The 22,649-nt window shown below is 41.7% G+C and overlaps 1 protein-coding gene across 1 annotated transcript in view; it reads right to left on the bottom strand.

Annotated features, from left to right (window-relative positions):
* The window catches only part of COL4A2 (collagen type IV alpha 2 chain), a 181,809-nt gene that overhangs the window by 3,288 nt on the left and 155,872 nt on the right, over positions 1 to 22,649 (bottom strand). The window contains exons 36-46 of the mRNA XM_077807549.1: positions 19,432 to 19,539; positions 18,203 to 18,310; positions 16,989 to 17,060; positions 16,482 to 16,607; positions 11,957 to 12,073; positions 6,163 to 6,324; positions 5,933 to 6,031; positions 5,046 to 5,192; positions 4,207 to 4,323; positions 2,221 to 2,412; positions 1,594 to 1,880 (exon numbers count right to left, since the gene is read on the bottom strand). Of these exons, the coding sequence (XP_077663675.1) occupies positions 1,594 to 1,880; positions 2,221 to 2,412; positions 4,207 to 4,323; positions 5,046 to 5,192; positions 5,933 to 6,031; positions 6,163 to 6,324; positions 11,957 to 12,073; positions 16,482 to 16,607; positions 16,989 to 17,060; positions 18,203 to 18,310; positions 19,432 to 19,539 (1,535 nt within the window). The remainder of the gene's footprint in view (positions 1 to 1,593; positions 1,881 to 2,220; positions 2,413 to 4,206; positions 4,324 to 5,045; positions 5,193 to 5,932; positions 6,032 to 6,162; positions 6,325 to 11,956; positions 12,074 to 16,481; positions 16,608 to 16,988; positions 17,061 to 18,202; positions 18,311 to 19,431; positions 19,540 to 22,649) is intronic.

The raw sequence follows: 22,649 nt of genomic DNA, 5'->3' as shown, positions 1-22,649 counted from the left end.
ACTACGCATTGGGAGTGGTCATCCAGGAAGAACTGACTATTTTAATGCATTATCCCAGACTACTGCCACCTCTCTCAGGTGAGAGAGCAGAATCTCTTTATCAACAGTACTGAATGCAGAGAGGTTGAGCAGGATGAGAATGGGTTTCTGTCCTCTATCTGTTTACTGGAGGAAATCATTCATTAGTGCCACTAAAGTGGTTTCTTCAGTTTTTTAAATTTTAGGTTTGTAGTTTGAATTTTTTGTTTTGGTTGGTGATTGTTTAATAGTCAACATTTGCTGTGGAAAATGTCAATGAAAGTGAGAGTTTTTTTTGTTTTGGTGACGTTTCCTGTGGGAGGAAAATCCATTTTCTGACCAGGTCTACTTAAATAACCTTCAGAAGGCCAGAAACAAAAACAGTACTAGGAGCTGAGATTAGAATCTAGGTGTTCCTGTCTACACAAGTTCTCATACAGGTTCTCATACAGTACGAGTCACTATGCTTAGCCGAGTGCCTGTGTAGTTCCCTAAGCCTTGGTCAGACATACCTCTCTCTAACTTATCGTACACACCTAGTGGGATATTACTTATTCTAGGGAGAATTCTGCATTCCGTCGTTGTTACTTCTTGGTACTTCCTGCAATGCACATATATTCTCTGTAATTTTATTTTTTCAAAGGGCTGTTATTCTAGTTTTTTCACTGGTTTTTGCATTTCATAATTTTATTTCTCTCTTATGCTTAAATTTAATTCTTTGAGTAGTGAGTTCTAAAATGCCTAACCTATCCTGCCTGGGTTAATTATCCCTATGGTAACTTTTAAAAAAAACAATTATATCTAGGTTTTTTGTTTCTACTGGTGGCGCATATCCGCACATTACCTCGATATCGATGCACATAACAAAATTCATTCTGCACATGGATGGAAAAAATTAGAGGGAACATGTGTCTTAAGGATGAATAATTTTCAATTTGAAAGCTGGGACAAACCAAAAACATCATGAAATGTCAAGTTGCTTAAATACAGCTTTTGTTTGTTGAAAATAAAGTAATCTTCACTCTACTACTTAGTATTTTTGACTGACAGTCTAATTCTCCCTTTTTGTGCAGGTCAGTGATTTTGTCAGATCAATTACTTACCATTGTTCCTGAAAGACCTATTACCTACTCCTCAGCCTCTCTCTCGCTGACAATGGCTTAGTGGGCCGCCCTCCCCACCTCCGTGCATAAACTCTAGCTGACATTTTATTCTTAGCTCAAACGTCTTTTTTGTTTGGAGGGTCCATTTTCTCTACAACATAAAGTGGATCATATCTTCTGCTGTCAGGTACAATTTGTCACTTGGAGCATAGTCACTCGAACCTCCACGTACTAATCTGGTTGGAGAGAAACTGTTGTCCCAGCCCTTCATGTAACTTTAATTGGCCTCCATGATGAGGGAGAGAGCAGTTTTCCCCACACATTTCTCCTCCCTGCTTCTATGGGAAGGTTCAGCGCGTTTGGATTTTTAGCAAACCTGAACCTAAACCTGAACAACTTGGCCAATAGGTGGGAGCCCAGCTTAATGTAACTTTGTGCGATACTGTCAGCAAATGTTGAAAAGGACAAATACCATGAGGAAGGAATATCCAATCCATAAACTGCGCCACCCTTCAGGGCAGTGCGGAATAGAAACATCTTGACTATGGACAGCAATTGCAACAGCTGGGGCTTCACAGACGGAACAACGACTGATATATGGTCTAATTTCTTCTTCTGCCACGGGCATCATTGGAAGAGGTGCTGTGGTTGAGAGCCAGTAGGATTTATCATTTCTGTTTGCATAATAACAGACATCCCCAGGGTTACAGTAGAGGAAAGGCATGGTACTAAAACGAGCCAAACAGGATCCAGCCAGCCCTGTAAAAAATAAACCATCACAAATCTTTAGCATGTGCACATTCAAGTAATGATTTTTTTTAAGCTTAGTGTGCATACCTGCATAATTCAGTAACATTTATATTTGTATTACAGTTCCACTCAAACTTCAGTAATGATCTGGAGAAACCACCTCCAGAGGGAGATGAAAGAAAGATATTTAGTTCCAATCTGCTGTCATTTCTAGGCATCCTAGCCTAATATGCACCGAAGCCCAAATTTTCTATAGAAATGGTCTATAATTTTGTGTGCCTCTAGTTTTGAGTGGCAAAATCAGATTGAAAGTGTCAGATGTTGAGATGTTAAAGAGCCATGTACATACCAAGGTCCTGGTTATGTGCTTTTTCCTGTCCTTCAAAATACAGTAGACTGTAGCCACTCCAGAGTTTGTTCATACCAACTGGGCACATTGGCTCTTGTTCAGACTGGCTATGCTTCACCAGAAGGTACCCAATGTTAACACTGCGACCTGGCATACCTGGTAGCCCAGGGTTACCTGGACGGCCTGGTTCACCTTGGGGAAAAATGGAAAGAGACAATAAACAGTAACTGGGAAATAGCCATTTTAGACTTGATTCTGACCAACAGGGTGGAATTGGTAGTGAATCTGAAGATGGAAGGCAATTTGGGTGACAGTGATCATGAAATGCTAGGATTTCATGATTCTAAGGAAAGGAAGGAGTGAGGGCAGCAGAATAAGGACAGTGGACTTCAAAAAAGCAGAGCTGGTCGGTAAGGTCCTGTGGAAAGAAAAATCTAAGGAGGAATTCAGGAAAGCTGGCAGTTCCTCAAGGAGACAATATTAAAGGCGCAACTGCAAACTATTCCAATGCAGAAGAAAGATCGGAAGAATAGTAAGGGGCCAATATGGCTCCCTCAGGAGCTCTTTAATGACCTAAAATAAAAAATGAATAATCCAAAACATGGTCAACTTGATAAGGAAGAGCACAAAAGAACAGCCCAAGTATGTAGGGACAAACTCAGACAGTCTAAGGCACAAAATGTGTAACATCTGGCAACGGTTATAAAAGGGAATGAGAAAAGATTCCTTAAATACGTTAAGATCAAGAGAAAGACAAAGGGAAGTGTAGGTCCTCTACTTAGCAATGAAGGAGAGCTAATAACTGATGACACGAAGAAGGCTAAGGAGCCTCAATGCCTATTTTGATTAAAAATAAAAAGGTTAATGATAACCTGAAGCAATCTCGGCACCCTTAGCTATTATCTTTGAGAACTCCAGGAGGATGGGAGAGGTCCCAGAAGATGGAGAAGGGCAAACACAGTACTTATATTTAAAAAGGGGAACAAGGAGGACCTGGGGAATTATAGATCAGTTGATCTAACTTCAGTATCTGGAAAGATACCGGAGCAAATTATTAAACAATCAGTTTGTACACACTGAGAGGATAATAAGGTTATAAAGAATAGTCAGCTAATCTACATACTGGGATGGGACCTATTCAACATTTAATTTTATTGCATGATATTTATCTTCTCTTTATGGAAAGCTAATGTAGTCAATCAGCTACACTTCTAGGACTGATCCAATTCTGCTGAAGTCCCTGAGTGTGTTGGATTGGGCTCTCTAGATTTTAAGTGGAGAATGTGATTCAATACTAGAGCTGAGCAAATAATTCACAAATAATTATCTGATGACTTTAGCCTCTTTCTGCTCATGCAATATAGGCAAGCAGTGATTTTCTTTTAAAATTTATTCTTCATCTAAAATTACCTGCCAATTTTTTGGGTGACTTTTTTAACCCTATAAAGTGATTGATTGTGAACAATTTTCCGCAAATATTCAATATTTGACATTCTTATTTGGGCTGGACTGATTTGTGGTGTTCAGCTAATTCATATGGTAAAGTTTCTGGTTCCTAACTGGATGTGCACCCAACCACTTGTACCACAACTGCTCATCTATTTACCTTACGTAGGAATTTGAAATTCTGTTTTCATGAACATTCCTGTTTGTAAAACCTTATTGTTGGTGTGTTTACTGAAGGCCAGAACAGAAGGGGCACAAGCATTAAAATAAATTAGTTTAAAAATCTGAGTGAATGTTCATGGAAAACATGTGCACTGAGATCTAGTTACAACACTTAGTTTTAAAGACTGTTTAAAGCTATTTCCATGAAAACTATTAATCAGCAAAACCTAGTAAGAGCATTGGTATTTGATGTAAGTGGAAGTCAGGAGAGTTGCTTCAGAAGGGTTGACAATTGTACAATGATAAAGTGCTAATAACAGAAGATTAATAGAATGAAGTGGGGAAAAGAAAAAATAATAATAATGCAACGTCACTTACCCTCAAAGCCTGCTAGACCTGGGAAACCTGATGGTCCTTGATCTCCTCTAAAACCTGGAAGAGCTGACATGCCACCTCTTCCTTGGAACCCTGGTTTACCTGGTGGGCCTCTAAAACCTTAAAACCATCAAGTTCAACATGATCAGACAGATTTTATTTTATTTTTTTAAGTACAGAAAATAAGATACTCAGAGTGAAGTTCTGTTCTGAAAAGTTACCATATAAACCTAGCATCTACATACTCAACAGATCTGGTTATTATAAACATGTGTGTTCAGTCAGACCTGCAAAGTTTGTCACCTAAACTAAAAGCAAGATCCTATGATGCTTGCCTAGACGAAGTTCCTCACTGACTTTTTAATGAGGAATTTTGGCCAAGAAAGAACTGCAAGATTGGGCCCCATAATTCTATTATTTTTCATGCCTGTTACCACTGCAGATCCCATATAAACTATAGGAGAAGAATGGAATTTAGCTCAATGTATCTCACCAACAGAACTGTTGTTTGAAGTTTGAGGTCAGATTTTGCCCTCAATGACATTTGTATACCTCAGGTCATGGAGTCAGTTTGGATTGATCTAAGATGACAATCGGGACCAGTGTGTGGTTCATGGTTGTCACAGAGACTTGCAGTTGGTTAAGATCTGCATGTTGCACAGCTTCATTTTGATTGCTCAGGACTCATTTTTGCAGGGGTGGCAGTGAGAAAATTTCCCTTGTGACTTCAATTACATTTAGAATTAGTGAGAAATAATAGGTAGGGAACCCCCCAGCACTACTTTTACAGAAGCCCTATTCTGAACAGCACTGCACTTCAAGTGTGAATGCACAATTCCTACCTGGATCACCTGGTGGACCGTGGGGCCCCATCTCACCAGATATTCCTTGGGGACCTATATTTCCATGTGGGCCTGCTGTACCCTGGTGAGTGACCAGCTTAGGGGGGACTGCAGGCAGCCCAGGAGACCCTGGAGGTCCTTGAAAACCTGTATTATAAAAAGAAAAAGTGAACTCGTTTTCAGACAAAACAACTCCCTTCCTTGGTGTGCTCTGTCTGTCACTCAACGAGGTACTAAGGTTGGACATTTTAGTTGACTATTAATATTAGAGATGTACCCTGAGCCATAAAGTTCAGCTGCAGATCTGGGTTTGCAATTTCCAAGGGTTTGGGGAGTAGGAGGTCACTTGGCATCCTGGAAGGTGGGGAAATCATTCCAGGCCTCAGGGGTTGTGTTAAAACAGGTAAAAATACATGAGTGGAAGGAGACAAAGGGAGCAAGAAAGCAGAAGAGTGGGTAGAGTGTAGCTTGTGATATCCAAAGTTGTGCAGTGTTCTAAAAAACTAGAACGAGATATAGCACTGTCTATTTTTGTAGGCTTTTAAGGAAGAGGGAGGGTTGGTATTAGTGAGGCGTAGGGTTTTTTACATTTCCAAATATCTTTTCTGTTGGTCTACTCTGGTGGGCTGAGTAAGGAGTTGTTATAGTTTGTATGTGCTTGGCATTTTAAAGGTTTTTGAAAAGCACCTAAAGTTTGGAGTTGGCCCTTTTCATTTATATACACATTAAAATCAATTTTAGATGGGAGCCAAACTTCACAACTGGCCCAAAGTTCATTCAGGAATGCAGCCATGGGGTCAGTTTGAAGGCAGGTGTGGTGGCTGCTGAGCAGGTAAGTTTTATTTGTTTAATGATGGAAAATATAGCACCTGAAGGCTCTTACTCACCAGTAGGTCCTCTGTCCCCCTTGGGTCCAGTGGGCCCTGTGTCACCAAAAGCTCCCACTAAGCCAAGAGTACCCATGAGACCTTGTGCGCCTTTATGCCCTTTAATGCAAAATGTCACATTTGAATTATTGTATCTATGCACAGATAATATAAATGGTCACTTCCAACATCTACTGTAGCAACAAATAACCATTTCTTTTAAAAAAGGGTTCATTTTTTGCCAGCTGTACCTTTTGGTCCAGGGTACCCTGAAATTCCAGTTCTCCCTGGCGGTCCAGGGTCACCTCTAGGTCCTTTTTGACCATCTTCTCCAAGCACACCTATTTGGCCATCTTCTCCTTTGCTTCCTCCTGGAGCTAAAATTCCAGGTCTGCCCCGTGGTCCTGGATAGCCTGTGAGAGCACATATTAAATTGGAATCTGTGTTGAAAGGCAGAACCGACAGCATGGACATGGGGGGAAATTAACAGTGTCACCTCATGGTGGAGCATGGGTCCCTTGCCAGGTTTCAATCACTGAGCCTGGGGTGGGGAGAGGGGTAATGCCCATGGGACCCAAGAGACATAAGAATGGCCATACTGGGTCAGACCAAAGGTCCACCTAGCCCAGTATCCCGTCTTCTGACAGTGGCCAATGCCAGGTGCCCCAGAGGGAATGAACAGAATGGGTAATCATCAAGTGATCCATTCCCTGTTGCCCATTCCCAGCTTCTGGAAAACAGAGGCTAGGGACACCATCCCTGCCTATTCTGCAGCCCTGATGTTAGATTGAGACATCCTACACTATGGAAGGAATTAGTTACCTTAGGCCTTCAAGTCAAAGTTTCTTAAGCAGGGTTCATGGAAAGGGAACCAATAAGGGCCCCTTCATAGTATTTGTTTTTCCTGGCTTTTACTACTTAACAGCCCAGGTGCACAGGTCTAGAAAAGCCCTAAAACTTGGATTCAGGAAAAGTATCAATGGAGGAGGAAATGCTGATGCAGAACTTGACAAAGGCAGTTTGTAATGTGTCTTCACTATGTGACAAGGAGTCTGTGGAGGGTTTGCTATAGCTGTCATCAGTAGAGTACAACCACAGTTCTTCCTATGAAACTACTACTTGTCTAGTGGAGTATGACTTTTACAGAAGGGAGCTTTTTGCTTTGAAAGAATTAGGCTTCTCAGATGCAACTGACTATGCAAGGGGATGAGGTGGAAAGAATTAATTTAGCCTGAAGGGATGGTATCTACTGAATTTTCCTCTTCGCTGAATTCCTTTAAAGTAATGCTTTGGGATTCTTCTAACATCTTTCCAGCAGCTGGGGAAGCCCATCAATTTTAAGAGCTTTAAAAGAAAGAACCACTTGGCTTGATTTCAAAATTATTACAGAACTCTGAGAACAGTTCAGGTTCAAAATAAAGTCTATCTGAATACAGACTTCTTCTTTTACAGCATGGCTTTTATTTATTTTTTAATAAAAAGTGTCTTTTGTAAGCGCTTGCAACTTCCCATCCTGGGAGGAGGAAGGGAAAAAATATCCCTATGTTCAAAAAGTGGCGGGAAAATGATAATTACTTTTAAAGCTTAAGGACGGGATTTTCAAAAGCACCCAGCAATGATAAAACTCCCCTAGATTTCAGTGGAAGAAGGGCTAGGCCAGTGGCAAGAGAATTTGAAAATCCCACCCTAAAGCTTTGTCTTGAGTAGACTAAGCAAATCAGCCAAAATTTTCAAACCTCATTTTCAGAGGTGCAGAGCTTCCACTGAAGTTAGAATGGAAATAGGGCCCAGATTTTTAAAAGGTATTTGGCGTTGTGCTCAGCACTACAATGCCTAGCAGTCGGAGACTATCTGATTTTCAAAAGTGACTTAAGCACTTTGGAGCCAAAATCCCATTGAGTAGTCAGGAAGCAGTTAAACCAATAACACAGGGAGAGGGTAAAAAGAAGGAAGATCTGAGCACTCAGCACAAAATTGAGATGTTAAGAACAAAATAATGAAGGAACCAAAGAATACAAAGAGAAGAAATTCTTTAATTGCCTATAACCTAATGCTAGGAGTCTGGGTAACAACCAAGAGAAACTGAAATTGCTCATTTAGGAGAGTATTTCAATCTAGCTGGTATTATTGAAATCTGGTGAGATGATTGACACACCCGGAATGTTAAAAATCCAATGGTTATAACCGAGGCAGGAAGAAACGAGTGGGCAAAAGGGGAGGGGGAGTGCCATTCTATTTAAAAATGGCACTCTCTGTTTCCAATTGACTGATAACTCAAAGAAAATGATCTTGGATACTTATGGAGCAATGTACTAACAGATAAAGCATAAGATGGTGTATTAGTTGGTGGCTGTTACACCCAAATCACAGTAGGTAGCAGGATGACTGCCTCCTTACACATCTATCTCTAATGTGTAGGGGGCAAGAACCCTGTGTGATCATGGGGGATTTCAATCTGAATGACATATGCCAGATGTCTCAAGCTGACAGTACAAAAACACCCTTAGAATGTCAAAACGTTTTAGATGACAATTTCATAACTCAATAAGTGTGGCAGCCAACATGGCGAAATTCTTTATCAGATTTTCTTCTAAAGAGGAACTGATCACAGACCTAAAAAATTAATGGTAGTTTGGGTACAAGTGATCATGACTTGATTACACTGGTTATGTGCAAGCAGAATAAAGTCCAGACCAGTCTTGTCACCTTAAGAGTGCCAGTTTCACAAAGCTGAAAACAATTATGAGTCAAAACAGCTGGGAGGAAGAATTTAATCAGAAAAACATGAATTATAATTGGGAATCATTTAAGAACACCTTACTAGTTGCCAAATAAGTCACGATCCCACAATGGTGGAAGAAGGCAGTGCTGGTTTGAAAAATGGACATGGTTTAGAGGAGAAGTGAATGCTGCTATAAAAAGTAATATAAATGTGTGTGTGTGTGTGTATGTATGTATGTATGTATGTATGTATAATTGATAAGGAAAGCAAAGGGATACAAGGAGAGATCTGTGGACAGCGGCGTTAATGAAAGTAAGGAGTTTAAAAAATATATTAACAGCAAAAAGAATCCTGACAATGATACTGGTCAATTACTAGTTGGAAATGGTAGAATTCTCAAGATGGCAGAAGTGTTCAATAAATATTTCTGTTCTGTATTTGGGGAAAAGATACACAATATAATCTTATCATATGGTGATAACTCCCCATTTCACTAGAATCTCTGAGGGATGCTAAACAGAAGCTACTAAAGTTAGACCTTTTAAAATCAGCAAGTCCAAATAACTTGCATCCAAGAGTGTTAAAAGAGCTGGCATTGTAGTTTGCTGGACTGGTAATGTTGTTTTTTCAATAAGTCTTGGAGTACTAGGGAAATTCCAGAAGGTTTGGAGAAAGCTAATGGTGTGGCAATTTTTAAAAAGGATAAACAGGATGACCTGGGTAATTATGGGCTGTCAGGCTGACATCAATCCCAGGCAAGATAATGGAGTGGCTGATATAGACTCAGTTAATAAAGAATTAAAGGAGGGTAATGTACTTAATGCAAATCAGCATGGGTTTATGGAAAATAGATCCTGTCAAACTAATTTGATATCTCCTTTTGATGAGATTACTAGATTGGTTGATAAAGGTTACAATATTGACTTAATATACTTAGACTTCTGTAAGGCGTTTGACGTGGTACTGCATTACATTTTGATTAAAAAACTAGAATGATATAAAATTAACACGGCACACATTAAATGGATTCACAAAAAGAAAAGGAGTACTTGTGGCACCTTAGAGACTAACCAATTTATTTGAGCATAAGCTTTCGTGAGTTACAGCTCACTTCATCAGATGCATAAAGTGAGCTGTAGCTCATGAAAACTTATGCTCAAATAAATTGGTTAGTCTCTAAGGTGCCAAAAGTACTCCTTTTCTTTTTGCGAATACAGACTAACACGGCTGCTACTCTGAAACCTATTAAATGGATTAAAACGTGGCTAACTGATAGGTCTCAAAATGTAACTGTGAACGGGGAATCGCCATTGAGAGGGTCTGTTTCCAGTGAGGTCTTGCAGTTTTTTCATGACCTCGAAGAAAACATAAAATCATCACTAATGAAGTTTTCAAATGACACAAAAAGTGAGGGAGTAAATAATGAAGACGACAAGTAACTGATTCAGAACATTCTCAACTGCTTGGTAAACTGGGTGCAAACAAACAATATGCATTTTAATATTGCTACATATAAATATTTACATCTAAGAACAAAGAATGTACAGGACTCTATCTTGGGAAGCAGTGACTCTGAAAAAGATTGGGGGTCATGGTGGATAATCAGCTGAGCATGAGCTCCCAGTGTGATGCCATGACCAAAAGAGTTAATGTGATCCTGAGATGCATAAACAGGGGAATCTCAAGTAGGAGTAGAGAGGTTATTTTACCCATATATTTGGCACTGGTGTGAGTGCTACAGGAATACTGTGTCCAGTGCTTGTGCCCACAATTCAAGAAGGTTGTTGATAAACTGGAGAGGGTTCAAAGAAGACCCACGAGAATGATTAAAGCATGCCTTATAGTGATAGACAGAAGGAGCTAAGTCCACATAGCTTATCTAAGAGATGGTTAAGGGGTGACTTGATTACAGTCTATAAGAATCTACATGGGGAACACATATTTAATAATGAGCTCTTAAATCTGGCAGAGAAAGGTATAACAAGATCCAATGGCTGGAATTTGAAGCTAGACAAATTCAGACTGGAAATAAGGCATACATTTTTGACAGTGAGGGGTAATTAACCACTGGAACAATTTACTAAGAGTCATGGTAGATTCTCCATCACTGACAATTTTTAAATTAAGTTTGGATGTTTTTCTACAGGATATCCTCTAGAAATTATTTTGGGGAAGTTCTATGGCCTGCGTTATATAGGAGGTCAGACTAGATGGTTCCTTTTGATCTTGGAATCTATGATGTTGGATTTTAGCTCTTAAGTGCCGAAATCCCTTTGAAAAATGAGATTTAGGCTCCTTATCCATTAGGTGTTGCATTGCTGAGTGCACCAATGCCTAAATACCTTCGACAATCTGGGCCTATGTGCCTAACTCAGGCACCCAAGTTTGAACTGTTGGAGTACTCTAAGGGCTGGTCTTCACTACTGCCGTAATTCAATGTAAGTTACGCTACTTCAGTTATGTGAGTAACGTACCAGAAGTCAATGCAGCTAGATCCACTTACCTTGGCGTCTTCGCTGTGCTGTGTCGATTGGAGACACTCTCCCACCGATTTCCCTTACGCTTCTCGGGAAGGTAGGTACACAAATTGATGGGAGAGTGTTCTCCCATCGATCTTGCATGTCTTCACCAGACTCGCTAAATCAACACTGCTGCACTGATCGCAGCAGTGCCCATTTAGCCAGAAATGTAGATGTGCCTAAACAACAAAGTAGAAGCCTGCCAGTCACTGGAGGGGCTGCTAAATATCCCAGTAGAGTCATTGCACCATGGTTTATTCTGGTCCTTCTTTTGTGTGTGAGAAAGGTGGGCTCATGGACCACCAGCTGCAATTTTTGTAGAGTGGAAAAGTGAATGTGTTTTCACAATACAAACTTGACAGCCCAAATAACTTAGTAGTTCAATTCAATACACTCAAGTTTTGCGAGCAATTTTAAGTGATTATTTTTTCACTGGTTTAAGTTAGCTTGTCACAGACTTGCAAGCCTCAGGGATATTAAATTTAAAAAAATGTAAATTAATTAGTGCTTTTGAAAGTTGCTAGTCAACCCTGGAGCATTAAATCTATTTATCTGCAAAGCAAGCCCACCACTATAATTCAACAGTAACCTGTACAGACCACCTCTGGGGGTGTGTGTTGAAGGATCGTTTTATCTCCATTTTATATCTCACGAGTTTTCTTCAAAATTAGGTTCCTGATTTGGAAAGCATCTGGGATGCTTTAATTAATTAGAGCTAATATAAATAACAGTGACAAACACTGCTAAACATCTGTGTTTAAATATTCACTCTTCATCTGCTAATGCACACATGGCATATATTACCTGGCACTCCATCTAGACCTGGAGAACCCACATCACCAGGTATTCCTGATATGTTTGAAACTCCAGGAAAGCCTGGAATTCCATCAGACCCTAGGTTACCAATTGGGCCTCGTTCCCCTGCAAAGAAAGTAAAGACATAATTAATACTGCAGAAAAAGAGCATAAATTACCAGATGAACCAGACCTTGTACTCTGTGATTTTCAGAGGTGCGGAGTAGTCCCATTAACTTCAGATGAAAGTGTGGGTGCTCAGTGTGACACTGTATAAAAAAGGAGATCGTCTGCACTATTGTTGTCACCAATGTTACAAAATTGTGATAAATCTTGTACAAAGCATGCCTTGTAAGATATCATTGGAATCTGCTAAGTATTATTATCCTGTTGAAACGTGTGTATCACCATTGTATGAGAAGTTATGACATTTTACTGTATGCTTGTTACTAAATGTGTTCTGGGGTAACACCAATAAGACAGATTTACATCAAGACTAGCCAGCCACGGTGTTGATAGGCCATTCAGGAGAATCAGCTCTTCCAGTGGGATCTTCCTGAGGACAATGGAGGCCCAGTGATTCAGCAGGGCACGTAGAACATGTGATGCATGGCTCGATCTCTGAGCCAGTATTTTTCCATGCCCATGGACTGGGGGTATAAATTGGAGATGGGGACATTACTTCCTTGCCTCATTCCTGCTCCACATCTCTGTACTCTGATTTCTAACAAAGGGAGCTTTGAACAATGGACTGAGGACCCCAATAATCGGGATGGACCAGAGAGACTTATTGCAAGCTAGCAGATTTAACATCACTACTGATCTACAGACTCTGAAATCAACTAATTTCCACCTTAATTGAATTGGCTCGTTAGCACTGACCCTCCGCACTTGGTAAGGCAACTCCCATTTTTTCATATACTGTGTACTTATACCTCCCTACTGTATGTTCCACTCTATGCATCGGATGAAGTGGGTTTTAGCCCATGAAAGCTTATGCCCAAATAAATTTGTTAGTCTCTAAGATGCCACAAGGACTCCTCGTTGTTTTTGCTGATACAGACTAACACGGCTACCACTCTGAAACCAGTAATGTATATAATTCACTTTAACCTTTTAATAACTCTTCTCTTTTTTATATTAATAAACCTTTAGTTTTTAGTTTACTGAAGGATTGACTACCAGCATGGTTTTGGGGTAAGATCTGAAGTATACTCTGACCCTGGGGTGAGCGGCTGGCTCTCTGGAGCTGGAAGAACCTAATGATTTTTGGTTTTAATCATAATTGAAAACAGACATCTGTTTTTTTTTCTGGGTGTTGTATGACGGGCTAGAGGGCCTGATGGGGACTGACTGTGGCTTCATAAAAACTAATATCGTATTTTGGAAGTACACATCTGTTTCTAGCTTGGTGAAGTCTTATGATAGAGTACAACATTGGACTTGGGCATAAGCCCTATATTCGGGCAGTCTGACCTGAAATTGGCATTCTTAGCTGTGTCCCATACCAGGCAGTATGACACTCAGCACCCTGAAAATGAGGCTCTAAGATAGATATAACTTTGTTTTTACCAGTTCCAAAGCAGGTATGGATAGTTAGTTATTTCTTACCATACTGGGTGCTAATAATCTTGTATGTGCCAGGTGCTCTATTATATAAATATTGTTCCAAGCTAGCAAGTACTTGAAACACACTGGCTCTGCAGCAGAAGAGCAAACACCACTGTACCAAATGTCCTACAAAATCAGTGGCTATTGATTCCTTTAATTTTTCAATTAAAAATAGAGATATGTAGAATCCAGAGGACATTCTCCACAGATCCTAAGTTTTTAAACAGTTGGAAGTATGGGCCATAACTCCTTGAAACTATCCATTTAAGTCGGATAAAGTAATACTATTGCAAATAGTCTCAGGAAGCCATGAAAATATTTTAAATCTATTTTTTCTTCAGTAAACAATTAACACTAACAAACAGGAACGATATTAGCAAAATAGCACCATTTCTAGGAGGAAAGTTGAGAAGGCACAATGTATCTTAGTGGCCACAAGAAATCAGAGTATAACTGAGCATTTCCCCAAGGGAGCAGAGCTAGAGCCATCAAAGGGTGCAGGGAAAAGAATTAAGGGCCTGATTAATTAAGTGGGAATTTCAGGCCCTAAATGTTGGAAAGTCTTCAAAACATACAACTAACTAGTTTATATGGTTATTATCATAGATGAATTTATGGACAGAGTGTGCTTTCATGGAAGGGCAGTTATGAGGGTGGAAGTTAAAATGGAGTGGGGCTGCTACCCTTAAGGGGGGCTTGGCAGGGGGCCACTTTGATGTCAGAGAAGTGGAAAAGATTTAAAAAAAACAACTCATCTGCTCAGCTACTCAGTGTACCAGCTGTTTTTCTCTGCTTTTAATAAAATAGTTCCATAAGATACTGATTTCATTAACAACTTCAGAAGACTACATAATACTTACCTTTAAACAGAATAATCAATGTTTAAAAATTTTATTCCTTTGGTGTAAATGCCACTGATGGGAAAATCCGTTTTTTATACACCTTCTAGCTTCTGAGTGTTTAAGGGGCACTCAGATCACATTTTCAAGCTTTTTTTCTGCAACCAGGAGAGCTAGAAACATTTTATGGGCCTATATTGATTTAGTTCAACAAGGCTGTGATAAGAACAAACAGGAAGGCAATACTATGGCTCTCCAGATAAGAACATCCTGGCCTTGACTTGAAAAGTCAACGGGAAAAGCTATTAGCTTTAAGGATCCTACAGCCTGACTTCAATGATGCAATCCTTGTTTTGTCAGAGTGGGAGCTTAGAAATCAAATGGACACCCTCACCAGGAATGGTCAATTGTGAAGAGTTGTCCAGGGCGGGTGTCAGAAAAGGACACTAGGCCTTCCACTGATCCGGGGAATGAATTAGCTAAGCTTTAGGGCTGCAGTTCTCAACCTGTGGCCCAATTAGCACAAAGCTTCAGCCCAGCTGTGGGCTAAAGGCCCCCGGGGAGCATGGGGTCTGAGTTCCTGGCTGCCCCGCATGGTGGGGCTGCCGGCCGGCCCTGCATGGCAGGGATCCAGACTCCAAGGGTTGCCCCACGGGCAGGGTCTGGGCTGCCGCCCGACTGCCCTACCACACAGGCAGGGTCTGGGCTGCCGCCCGGCTGCCCTACCACACAGTCAGGTCTAGGGTCGGGGCTGCTGTCTGGCCCTACACAGCAGAGTCCCTACTGCCTGGCCCTCCGCTCAGGGCTCCACTCTGCAGAGGGGTCTCTGGTCACATGGGGAAGGTTTTGGGTAAGGGAGCGCTGTGGTTCTCAACCTGCGGCCATGCGGCCCACAATGATAAATAGGTTGAGAACCACTGCTTTAGGGAAAGGCAAGCATGCATGTAGACTGGTTTATTATTTTAAGACCGGTTTTCTCTGAAATGCTGCTGTTCTAAATGAATATTACTTTGCTTTAAGCAGCCTATCAGGTCCCTGGATACCTCTCTCATGGCTCCTGGAGGGAAACGAACTGCAGGTGCTGAACCCAACTCAGGCTTGTGGAAGCAATTGTGATTAGCACCTGGGCTCGTAGCACAGGGCCCAGACTAAGAGTGGAGAATTGCGTGATTCCACCACAGAAGAGAGGAGCAGTTTGAGGTTCAAGACCTGAGGGACGCACTCAAAGAGACCAAGAGTGGTCAGAGGTCCAGGTAGCCAAGTAACTGTGACACTGAGGCTTTAAGGAAAACACCAAATATCACAAAACTCACAATAAAATCACAAGAGTTGGCAATATTGGAACCTTCTAGATCAGGGGTTGCCAATCTGAGCTTGAGAGAGAGCCAGAATTTATCAATGTACGTTGCCAAAGAGCTGCAGTAATATGTCAGCAGCCCCCCATTAGCTCCCCCTGCTCCCAGCGGCTCCCGCCCACCAGCAGCCCCACCGATCAGCTCCTCCCCCTCCCTCCCCACACCTCCCGATCAGCTGTTTCGTGGCATGTAGGACTCTCTGGGGGGGAGGAGCGAGGGCATGGCAGGCTCAGGGGAGGGGGCGGGAAGGGGTGGAGTGGGGGCAGGGCCTGTGGCAGAGCCAGGGGTTGAGCAGTGAGCACCCCCCCCCGCCCGGCACACTAGAAAGTTGGCTCCTGTAGCTCCAGCCCCGGAGTTGGTGCCTATCCAAGGAGCCGCATATTAACTTCTGAAGAGCCGCATGTGGCTCCGGAGCCAGAGGTTGGCCACCCCTGCTCTAGATAGTGTAGCAATAGCTCTATGAACATCATACTTCTGTATCAGCTTGAAGTACCTGTGTGAGGCTTGGAAATGACAAATAATGAAAAACTCTAATTTTCAATACAGTTAATACTTGGCATAGATTGAGAACTGCTACCCCCACTAGCAGCAGGGCCATAGCTGAGTGAAATGGCTGTAGATTTCTTATAAACAGCTCTAACTTAAATTGCATTGTGTGAGAATGTATGCTAGCACACTTGCTATGCTCCAATATAGAATAATAAAAAATACAACACCCTAAACACTGACCTGGATTGCCTCTCTCGCCTTTCTGGCCTGGTGCTCCTCTGGTGCCTTCAATACTGCTCGGTTTGCCTGCTTCCCCTTTGTCACCATAAATACCTGGGAAACCTTCAGCCCCATATGCATCTGGACCTGTTTTGGAGTTAGTAAGAGTAAACTGCCAAATATCTCAGGATTTCATAATGCTGCTATACTACATACTGAAAACTGTATTAAAATAACATTAAGGCTCTTAATACCGATTTAAACCTGCCAAAAGGAAAGGGATTATGATTTAAAGATTTGTCCCTAATCACCTAATTTTGATTAGGTTGCACCATTTAAGATATATTACTTTTTGCCAATCCTGGAATATCCACACAAATTCCATCAGAGCCTATTGTTCACATGCTAAATTTCAGATGACTATGTTAAGAAATCATATACAAACCCATCCCAAATGGAATTTATAATAGAATAGCCAAGATAACCTGGTGCCTTTATAAAAGGACAGAATAAGATTGTCACACATACCTGGGGAGCCTGGCAAGCCCCTACTGCCTGGCAAACCATCCAATCCACTGATTCCTCGGAAGCCAGGTAAACCTGTTAAACATTTTACTCATGATTATCTTATACATAGGTTCAATGAGTTGTTAAGATTCTTTGGTTGGTAGAAAACGGATGCGTTTGATGGAAAATATAGCTTCCTGTCCCAAAGGTAGCCACAAAAAAATTGTATTAGGATTTGAATTTACACACAAATGTATATGCTTATCACAAACCTACACTCAACTGTGTATTTTCCTTTGTTGGCAAATGTATCTATTTTTCCCGATATGATTATCCAGTAAAATCATAGCCTTATTTTTAAGAAGCAGCTCCAATCTAACTGGTAAAAGTTACACCAAGAACCAACACAAACAAAAGAAAACCAACCTGCCATTAATTATCTTCTTACTACCCTAGCTTTGATAGGATTCATCTTTATACCTTTTTGTAGCCCCTAAAGCAGGATAACAGCAAGGTGGCCACACATCCTTCAAGTTCTGTAAAAAGAATCTCAAGGGGAAAAAAAAATCACTGTGTGGGATTTTAAAAACCAATCTGAAAAATGCCTAAAGCTTGCTGCTGTTTGAAATGGGGCATTTTCTGCCCCATGCCTGGAGACGAAAACTTACATGCTTTAATTTATTCAGGGGCAAGGGGGCAATCCTTGGTTTGGTAATTAAGAAAGTTCACTGTTTTATTTAAAAATATTATTTATATCTTGACAACAAAGCTCTCAGTGTAGCGTGCCATAAGTCATTTACTTTTCAAACCATGTATTCAGTATCAGTGAACTCTACTGCATCTGATGATTATGTAAGATGAATTGCTCACTATCTAATGCACTGTAGGAAATGATATTACTCTCTGCTACATTTGAAAAAGAGTTGATCACATTGTTGAAAATTAATTTGTTTTGCAACCATCATGCAAAATTAAAACAGTTCCTGTAAATTAGGTTCTTGACATATCAAAAACTCCCCCTTCAGTCAATGTGAGAATGCAAGGATCCTTATAATGCAAGAAAATTCAAATCATACAAGTGTACATTTATGCATCTGAGATTTATAGGAAACCAGCATTTATTGGAAAGAGAGGTAGAGCTCTGAAATGCCAATGATCCTCTTTCTTCCTCACCCCAAAATGCACAATAATGAAATACTTAGAGTAAAATGACTTAATTAAAATAGTTTTATAACCTGCTTTTCCCGCTACACCAGGCCATCCATGACTTCCTTTTTCACCTAGAAATCCAGGAATACCTGGGTCTCCCTGTGATCCTGGTGGTCCAACCAGTCCTGGGAAGCCTATAGGAAAAACACATCATTAATTCTGGGTGTCCATGAAATTGATCCTATTGTATACCATAAAACATGGACTGTGCTACCTTCAGTCTTTCAGATAACCAGCATGGGCAGCCTTATGGATAAATAAACAACAAAGTCCACTACAACGAAATTATGAAATAAAGAGCTAGTGTGAAGTATGCTATGGGGGAAGAAACACATACATCCCTCTCCCCACCTTCCCCCCAAAAGAGCAGTATGAGACAGCAAAAAATGCATTGTTTTACTATAATTGCAAACTTCACGCCTCCAGCTACCTGAGAAATGCAGACATAGACAGTGGTGGGTTTCTACTGCTATTAGAAAAAACAATTTGAATATTTTAGTCTAATTGCTGTGCCACCTTGGGCAAGTCATTTCCCTTCTTTGTGCCTCTGTTTCCCCTTTCACTCTGTCCGCCTGGTCTGTTCAGACTAAGCTCTCTTTGAGCCAGGGACAGTCTCTCACTACATATTTGTACAGTACCCAGCACAATGGGGCCTGATCTTGGTTGGGGCTTCTAGGCAATATACTACTAATAAATATATGGAGCAACATTTTTTCATGTTCACCTAATGGTAACAGATTTCTCAAGTTGCCAATTTGGATCCAGAGCAGAATCTGACCACTATCTGCCTTGTATTGTTAGCCAAAAGAACTAGTTCAAAATACTGTGGCTGAAGGTCCTTTGGGGTATTTTCCTATCTCATTTAAACTAGAGGGAAGGGGAAATATTAGAATGCTCCCTTCCTTGTGTATCATCCAAATACTCTCATCCCTTCTTGTACACTGAACACCATTGCACTAAGACTGTATTACTGTAAACAGGCACGTCATCTTAATTAGTTTAATTAATTAATGAGAGCTCATCTAAAAAATCTGAATATGAATTTTTTTGGGTAAATTTTTCTTTTGAAAATTTTCACATTTTTAAAAAACTGTTTTTGACCAGCTTATTGAGTGGTCAAAATTTTTCAAAAATTTGAAATTTCAGTTAAAAGAATTTGAATAAAACTTTGTTTTTTTATGCACTTTTCAAACCAACTCTACTCCTAATCTTAGGATTGCTGCATAGTTAAGACAGAATGTAAGAAATATTTCACCTTTTTGCCCCTTTAAACCAGGAAAACCTTGGGTGCCTTTTAGGCCTTCAATGCCAATAAAACCAGGATCACCTCCTTCACCTTTATCTCCTCTGGTTCCTTTCACACCTGCAACACCAGAAATGTTAATAGATTCCCTAAACAATCAGCATATATATGCCAGGAATATTTGAATAATTATCAGGAATAACTGAATTTGAAGTTGCCTATTTAATGAGGCAGGATTCCTAAGAAAGCCCTTGCCTCATTGCATAAAGAACCCACTCGGAGCTGGTCTACACTGGGATCTTACATTGACATAGCTCAGTGGTTCTCAAACTTTTGTACTGGTGACCCCTTTCACATACAAAGCCTCTGAGTGCGACCCCACTTATAAATGAAAAACACTTTTTAATATATTTAACACCATTATAAATGTTGGAGGCAAAGCGGGGTTTGGGGTGGAGGCTGACAGCTCGCAACCCCCCATGTAATAACCTCACGACCCCCTCAGGAGTCCTGACCCCCAGTTTGAGAACCCCTGGCATAGCTACATCTCTCAGGGGGGTGTGGCAGTCTATATTACTGCATTCACCCATTTTACAAGACTATGTTAAATTTGTACAAAGCATACTGTGTATGGTATCATTTGAAAACTCATGATTTGCTTGCTAATCATTGTCCTGATAAAGTATGTGTGGTAACACTGTATGTAAAGATATAAGATTCCACTATATAACATTACCAAGACATGGGGCTGAGCAAGGGGCGGGGCGATCCTGACGGAAAGAGATTCAGTTAGTAAGAGTGCTGGACCATGTGGTGAGAGACCTCTTTGCTTTGTATTCACTTCGCTTGTTAAGTTAGGTGTTAGTTGCATTTTACCTTTTATTTCCTTGTAAGCAATTCTGATTTGTGACCTCCAGAAGAAAAAAGGGGAACGTCCATGTACCAGCAGGGCAGATATAGGTAAGCAACCGTTTTCATGTTCTCTCCACAGGTACTAATGCGGAGAGTGGACCAGATGATACGTCTGAGGGAAAGGAGCAGGAGACTCCGCCGATTGGAAGGCATGGGATGCACTGTCCTAGGGTTGGGGGTTCCACGACCACCGCTCCCAAGAGAAGGAGGCGGGTGGTGGGTGGTCAGGGACTCTCTCCTCAGGGGGACTGAGTCATCTATCTGCTGCCCCAACCGGGAAAACCGAGAAGTCTGCTGCTTGGCAGGAGCTAAGATTCGCGATGTGACGGGGAGACTGCCGAGACTCATCAAGCCCTCAGATCGCTACCCCTTCCTGCTTCTCCATGTGGGCACCAATGGTACTGCCAAGAATGACCTTGAGCGGATCACTGCAGACTACGTGGCTCTGGGAAGAAGGATAAAGGAGTTTGAGGTGCAAGTGGTGTTCTCGTCCATCCTCCCCGTGGAAGGAAAAGGCCTGGGTAGAGACCGTCGAATCGTGGAAGTCAACGAATGGCTATGCAGGTGGTGTCGGAGAGAAGGCTTTGGATTCTTCCGATGAAGTGAGCTGTAGCTCACGAAAGCTTATGCTCAAATAAATTGGTTAGTCTCTAAGGTGCCACAAGTACTCCTTTTCTTTTTGCGAATACAGACTAACACGGCTGTTACTCTGAAACCTGTTCCAAGGAGTGCTAGGCAGAGACGGGCTCCACCTAACGAAGAGAGGGAAGAGCATCTTCGCAAGCAGGCTGGCTAATCTAGTGAGGAGGGCTTTAAACTAGGTTCACCGGGGGAAGGAGACCAAAGCCCTGAGGTAAGTGGGATACCGGGAGGAAGCAGGAGCGCATGAGAGGGGAGGGCTCCTGCCTCATACTGAGAAAGAAGGGCGATCAGCAGGTTACCTCAAGTGCCTGTATACAAATGCACGAAGCCTGGGAAACAAGCAGGGAGAACTGGAAGTCCTGGCAAAGTCAAGGAATTATGATGTGATTGGAATAACAGAGACTTGGTGGGATAACTCACATGACTGGAGTACTGTCATGGATGGATATAAGCTGTTCAGGAAGGACAGGAAGGGCAGAAAAGGTGGGGGAGTTGCACTGTATGTAAGGGAGAAGTATGACTGCTCAGAGCTCAAGTATGAAACTGCAGAAAAACCTGAGAGTCTCTGGATTAAGTTTAGAAGTGTGAGCAACAAGGGTGATGTCGTGGTGGGAGTCTGCTATAGGCCACCAGACCAGGGGGATGAGGTGGACGAGGCTTTCTTCCGGCAACTCACAGAAGTTACTAGATCGCAGGCCCTGGTTCTCATGGGAGACTTCAATCACCCTGATATCTGCTGGGAGAGCAATACAGCAGTGCACAGGCAATCCAGGAAGTTTTTGGAAAATGTAGGGGACAATTTCCTGGTGCAAGTGCTGGAGGAACCAACTAGGGGCGGAGCTCTTCTTGACCTGCTGCTCAAAAACCGGGTAGAATTAGTAGTGGAAGCTAAAGTGGATGGGAACCTGGGAGGCAGTGACCATGAGATGGTCGAGTTCAGGATCCTGACACAAGGAAGAAAGGAAAGCAGCAGAATACGGACCCTGGACTTCACAAAAGCAGACTTTGTCTCCCTCCGGGAACTGATGGGCAGGATCCCCTGGGAGAATAACATGAGGGGGAAAGGAGTCCAGGAGAGCTGGCTGTATTTTAAAGAATCCTTATTGAGGTTACAGGGACAAACCATCCCGATGTGTAGAAAGAATAGTAAATATGGAAGACGACCAGCTTGGCTTAACAGTGAAATCCTTGCTGCTCTTAAATACAAAAAAGAAGCTTTCAAGAAGCGGAAGATTGGACAAATGACCAGGGATGAGTATAAAAATATTGCTTGGGCTTGCAGGAGTGAAATCAGGAAGGCCAAATCATACCTGGAGTTGCAGCTAGCAAGAGATGTTAAAAGTAACAAGAAGGGTTTCTTCAGGTATGTTAGCAACAAGAAGAAAGTCAAGGAAAGTGTGGGCCCCTTACTGAATGAGGGAGGCAACCTAGTGACAGAGGATGTGGAAAAAGCTAATGTACTCAATGCTTTTTTTGCCTCTGTCTTCACGAACAAGGTCAGCTCCCAGACTGCTGCACTGGGTAGCACAGCATGGGGAGGAGGTGACCAGCTCTCTGTGGAGAAAGAAGTGGTTCGCGACTATTTAGAAAAGCTGGACGAGCACAAGTCCTTGGGGCCGGATGTGTTGCATCTGAGAGTGCTAAAGGAGTTGACGGATGTGATTGCAGAGCCATTG

Source organism: Eretmochelys imbricata, chromosome 1 (assembly GCF_965152235.1).
Source record: "Eretmochelys imbricata isolate rEreImb1 chromosome 1, rEreImb1.hap1, whole genome shotgun sequence".
NCBI lineage: Eukaryota > Metazoa > Chordata > Testudines > Cheloniidae > Eretmochelys > Eretmochelys imbricata.
Note: the sequence above shows the minus strand (reverse complement) of the source record. Positions and strands in the feature narration are given on the sequence as shown.